The sequence below is a fragment of the Etheostoma cragini genome, chromosome 11 (genome assembly GCF_013103735.1).
Source record: "Etheostoma cragini isolate CJK2018 chromosome 11, CSU_Ecrag_1.0, whole genome shotgun sequence".
Taxonomy (NCBI): domain Eukaryota; kingdom Metazoa; phylum Chordata; class Actinopteri; order Perciformes; family Percidae; genus Etheostoma; species Etheostoma cragini.
Window position 1 is genome coordinate 23,948,555 of NC_048417.1, and position 5,964 is coordinate 23,954,518.

Consider the following 5,964-nt stretch of genomic DNA (forward strand, 5'->3'; position numbering starts at 1 on the left):
GGAAACAGCAGCACTTTTTTAAGGGTAAAAATTTAGGCGAGAAAATCATATATTTTCAAGTGATTTTCAAGAGGTTAAGTGTAGTTTCTGTTTTGCTCAACTCATTTTAGGTTTTTATGTGTAGGTTGATAATACCATTTTGGATTGGACAGCGTACACTAAATACCTTATTGGACAATATGTTCATATATATATCAATTCAAGTCTTTGAAGTGTATCCTTCCTTTTGTTGCCCCTCCCCTTTTCTTTCATTAGAACCAGCTAAATCCAGTGGTACTGTGGTGGTCAAGACTGTCCCGGCAACTACTCCCCCTGTGGTGGTGATGTCATCAATGAAAGTGCCTCCCATTAAACCAGCTCCCAGTAAATCCACAATAGTAACACCAGTCCCTCCCTCAACTTCAGCTCCTGCTCCCTCTGTGGCTAAATCTGCTTCTCCAGTGACCATCAAACCCACTGACCAGGTTGAAGCTAGCCGCCCTGCTGTGACTGCGCCCGTAAGTACGTCTCCCTCTGAACAAGCTCCTGTTCAGACCACCAACGCTGTCCAAGCCACGGTATCCAAAGCCAAGACCACCATCAGCATTAGTGTGAGCAAAGCCCAAACCAAATTGGCCCCACCCCCCCTTGTCCCACCCAAACCTCGGAGTCCTGTAAATTTAGCCCCCAATAAACCTCCGTCTTCCGTACCACAACCTGCACCTGCCATCGGGAAACCTATTTCATCTGTTCCTATGTATGTGCCATCCGCGGCTGCGCGGGTTTCTCCACCTTCGCAATCTAGTTCCACACCGACAACTAACACCCGTTCAGCCACTCCCGTGACTCTGTCACCACCAGTGACTGTGTCACAACCCATGACTGTCTCGTCACCGGTGACTGTCTCACGGCCCGTGGTGGTGGTGCAGAGCTTGACACCACTGCTGCAGGGAGGGGACAGCCGGAGTACCCCATCTGGACAGGTCACACCATCTGGACGGGCCACACCTTCGGGACGCAGGACGCCTTTGGGCAAGCCTGGAGAGGGATCTCTGCGCCAGGGAGTTCCACAGAAACCTTACACCTTCATGGATGAAAAAGCAAGGTAATCACTACGGATGGAACCTGACTTAAATATAAACAACCCATTTTAAGCATAACTAACTCAAATGTGCGCTGACAACTTTAAACTGTTGTATCTGTTATTTATCAATCTAGATTATTCTGGTGTGAGTTGCCCAGTGTTGGAGACTGGGTTACTCAAAAATAATCCCTTTCCACTAATCCCTACGTCTTGCTTTAACGTCTTATAATTCATGGATTTGTGGCCTACTGTTTGATCTGTTGTTGTTTTTAGCAACAGCAGGCCGCTGTTTTCAGCAACAACAAAAAGATCTTGGCAAATGGACTACTGACTTATTCTTTGTCACACAGGGGTCGGTTTGGTGTGATCCGTGAGTGCCGGGAAAACGCCACGGGCAACCTCTTTATGGCCAAGATTGTTCCATATGAGGCTGACAGCAAGCAGACGGTGCTGCAGGAATATGACATCCTCAAATCACTTCATCATGACAGGATCATGGCCCTGCATGAAGCTTACGTCACACCACGCTACTTGGTGCTGATCTCGGAGTACTGCAGTGGGAAGGAGCTGCTCTTCAGCCTCATTGACAGGTGAAGCCAAACAGCTTTACTTGTTAAGTTGGTTGCTTGTCTTTGTTTTAAACTGAAAGAACAGGATTTATTTAGAAATGCACCGATGAGCAACTGCCTCAAAATATTCTCCCTCTCACAAGGTGATTTCTGGTTTGTTTCAGGTTCCGTTACTCCGAGGATGACGTGGTCACTTATATTGTGCAGATCCTCCAGGGTCTGGACTATCTCCATACCCGACGCATCCTCCACCTGGACATCAAGCCGGAGAACATTATCATCACCTACATGAACGTCATCAAGATCATTGACTTTGGCAGCGCTCAGACTTACAACCCTCTTTTCCTCAAGCAGTTCAGCCCTCCTATTGGGACCCTTGAGTATATGTGTAAGAGCCCTGTTTGTTCATTTTACATTACCACAGGAGATGTAAATTTACAGCTTTGCTAATCAGTATTTTTATGTTAACATAGATCAAATGATACTCAATTTCCCTCAACTATGTGAAACTTATTAGCATTAATTGCTCATCGTTTTTGGTTTTGTGACCCACAACATTTACTGTTTTCATTCAGTCTCACTGCTCTAATCAGCATCATTTTTAGACGTAGTAAGCAGCTGTTTTTACAGAAAAAGCCCTAATAAACCAATCACTATTTGCTTTAGAGGATGGTAGAGACCAAATCAGAGCTTAAATGAGTGTGAATAGTGTGCTGGATGTGTAAATAAGCAACTCTTTGCTAACACTTTAGCAAAATCGAACTCATAATGTAATAGGAAGTGTGTTTACAGCTTGTTGCGCTGCCCTCAAGTGGCCAAAAATCAATGATTGTTCTCATTGGATTGCTTAGGTAAATATTAGTCCTGTACTGAGCGTTTAGTTAGATTGATATTAACTTACTTCAACTGTATTTACTCAGTAAGGCTAATTTAAATCATTGTCTATTTCACAAGAGGGACATGAGAACAAAGTCATATTCACACATGATTATGACTAAGTTGATTTTTCCACACAAAGCAATTACCACAGGCTCTAATTATACAATCACAAATACAAGTCCCTAGGAGAAATGAATGTCACTGTGCATATTGAGAGAAATCACTGAATAGAAATGTGTTCTAGGGATTCATGAAGTGACTGATGGTTAGGCTGATTAAGGTAAGACACTTAGAGGATTAAACAACTTCAGAATTACATAAACTGTTTTGTCAGTGGACATGCACTTGCTATAAAATCCCAGGAGTATTATAACCTAACTAATCAACTAAAATATATGCGTTCACACATTTAAAATGACCACAGACAACATCAATAAATACATGCTGCATACTATGAAGACCATTTGCAGATGTAATCAAAGGTCTGTGTAAAACAATGAAGCCTTAACATTTTTCCCTTCTTCAGCTCCAGAGATGTTGAAAGGGGATGTTGTCGGTCCTCCAGCTGACATCTGGAGCGTGGGTGTATTGACTTTCATCATGTGAGTATCACTGCTTTCATAGCTTCCAGCCAGCAGGCCCTCTTCAAACAGACATGGTATATTGTTCTTTATGTGAAATGAGGCTTATGATTTCAGATCTCAGGTCTTTTCTCTATACTGTGATTTTCATGGTCTGAACATTCGGTTGCTCTTGTGATATTAATTAGATTTACAAGTAGTCTATATCCATGACGTTCCACTTCCGGGATTGCTCTCAGTCCGCCGAAATTCCACCGGATGTCACTACATTCGGATGTCTGTTTTCGGATATCTTGTTTCCTTCCACTTTCTTTGTGTTGTAATTTTTAAACTATGGTTAGCTGCTCCTCAGATCTCTGAAGGGTAAATCCAGACAGCGGGCTAGACCTGAGTTTTGGTCTGGCAATGCGAGACTAATTCCCAACTAACCTAAGGAACCATCTTAGATATCATTTTGCTTTGTTGACATGTTTTGAGGATGTCAAAAAACTTCCCTTTGATTTTCCAGGTTAAGCGGCAAGTCGCCTTTCATTGAAAATGATCCTCAGGAGACTGAAGCCAGGATCCAGGCGGCAAAGTTTGACCTCTCTAAACTCTACCAGAATGTGTCCCAAAGTGCCTCTCTGTTTCTTAAAAAGATCCTCTGTAGCTACCCTTGGTAAGAGAAACATTAGTCCTTTTTGTAGTTGCCATATTGCACAGAATTTCTATCCTTGCTTTTTGCTGAGACCTAATTTCACAGCACTTTACAGTACTTTTTTACACTACATTGTATGCTGCCCTTTCTGTTTTTAACTTTGGATCCCCACTGTCTGATCTTCAACAGGGCCCGTCCCTCTATTAAGGACTGCTTCAATAACTCCTGGCTTCAGGATGCCTACCTGATGCGTCTTCGCAGGCAGACTCTCACCTTTACAACTACCCGTCTCAAGGAATTCTTGGCCGACCAGCAGCGCAGGCGACAGGAGGTGGCCACCAAGCACAAAGTCCTGCTGCGGTCCTACCAGAGCTCGCCACAAACCCCCACCAGCCCCGCCACGCCAAATGTGCCAATTTCACCCTCCACACCTCTCACCCAATGAAAACAAGCTTCCAAAAGCCAGTTGTCATGACTTTACGGGGGGGGTGGGGGGGGACCATCCTCAGAGCCAGACACGACTTCAGGCCCTGAGGTGGGGTGGTCCCTTCAGGTTTGACTTGTTGAACTTGCTTGGGAGAAAAAATAAAAACTCAAGAAACACTCAGTGGCTATGATCTACAGAGACGTTGGCATCTGCTTCGGAAAGAGAATCTAGAGAATGCTTTTACACTTAAGGGAACTCTTTCAAAGTTACATGAGCCTGACTGTTTTTCGTACGGTGGACCTTGTTCATGCAAGGCAGGATGTTGTCTTCAAGTTAGTACCTCAAGGTTTGTAACTTTGCATACATTTTGGATAAATGACTTCCTTTCTTACAGTCAACTCTACAATGATTAGAGGGAATGCATTGTACTTACCTACCACAAAAGGCCTAAAAGTGCTGCAATTAATTAACAATTTAATGTTAAAATCATTGTTTCATTTAGGTTATGGACGAGATTCAGAAATGCCGAACACTTTCAAAACAAGGAGTACTGTATGTTTTCTGACCAGAAGTTAATTCTATGGTATCTAATTCCGTGTCCATGATAAAGGAGAGCCCAGAATTGGGCTAAGGATTGGCTCTACATAAACTTAATCCCACTTTAACTAAAGCAGTGTTACTCGTGCTACAGTACCTGAGTTTTGTCTCACAGATTGTCAAGATAGTAGCAGTTCTAGTTACTTTGTTCAGAGTTTTTTTTAAGTGTGAATTAGGGTCACAGAATACAAAGGAGGATTCTCTACGTCTAAAGGGCTTTAAGAAAAGGACTCTTATGATTAGCACAAATTTCTGCCCTAATGTTAGTGGATATAGAGTTTTGCTTTGGAATTCGTTATTAGATCATGATTTTTGCTCCAAGTGACGCTATGCACAGCAAAAGTGGCTCTATGCAGCATGGTCACTAGTTCCTTCACCACAAGTAAGCTAACAACCAGAGCATTGGCTTCCAGTTCAGCTCAGCTCTTCCACTCAGCCCAGTGTGAAGGATCCTGTGGGATTAGCCACGCAGAGATATTTGCACTCATCTCGGAGTTTACTAAAATGACGTTTACAAGTTTGCTGAGTCAGTCGGTCAGTGTATTCTTAGCGTGTTCGTACAGCACTTTGCCTGAGAGACGAGATCATTAGTAAATGTACGATTATTCAGGGCTTTAGTGCTAAACTCAATCGCTTTAGAAACCCACTGGTGATCCTGGGGCGCCTCCAAGTGCCCTTAACAAGTTAGCATTAGTTAGCATAACAACAGCCTTTCCAAACCATTGAGAAAGGATGTTCCTTAGGACATTGATGATAATATTAATTCTTAATTTAGCTGTAATTTTCCATTTCTAAAAGCTACTGTTTAAAAAAAAAGAGAGTTTGATTTATTAGGTTTTTATAAATGATAGCTTTGAAATGCTGAATCTTTAATAAATAAAGTTAGATTTAAAATGGTTAGAATTAAATAAGAAATTATTATTTATTTCTTCCCTCCCTTAAGTGGCATACACCTTTTGGGTTTCCAGCCCATAAAAGCTTGAAAGACTCTGTACACATTAATATACAATAATAATAATATACTACAGTCCATGCAGACTACACACATCATGAAATCAGAAATGTTAAAAAATCTCGATCAATCAATCATATTGAGCTTTAGGAAATGTTTAATACATTTTTAAGCGACACTTAACATACAAAAAACATAAAATACGTTAAAAACATAAAATAACATTATTAAATCAGTGAAAGACCCGATGTCATCAGCT

General features: G+C 41.9%; 1 protein-coding gene across 2 annotated transcripts in view; it reads left to right on the forward strand.

Moving 5' to 3' along the window:
• spegb (striated muscle enriched protein kinase b) overlaps positions 1–5,569 on the forward strand; it is a 45,825-nt gene extending 40,256 nt beyond the window's left edge. For both annotated transcript variants that reach the window (XM_034884850.1, XM_034884851.1), the window contains exons 36-41: positions 256–1,084; positions 1,414–1,653; positions 1,797–2,020; positions 3,038–3,113; positions 3,601–3,750; positions 3,919–5,569. In XM_034884850.1, the coding sequence (XP_034740741.1) occupies positions 256–1,084; positions 1,414–1,653; positions 1,797–2,020; positions 3,038–3,113; positions 3,601–3,750; positions 3,919–4,174 (1,775 nt within the window). In that variant the 3' untranslated portion in view covers positions 4,175–5,569. The remainder of the gene's footprint in view (positions 1–255; positions 1,085–1,413; positions 1,654–1,796; positions 2,021–3,037; positions 3,114–3,600; positions 3,751–3,918) is intronic.
• Positions 5,570–5,964: the final 395 nt, after the last annotated feature.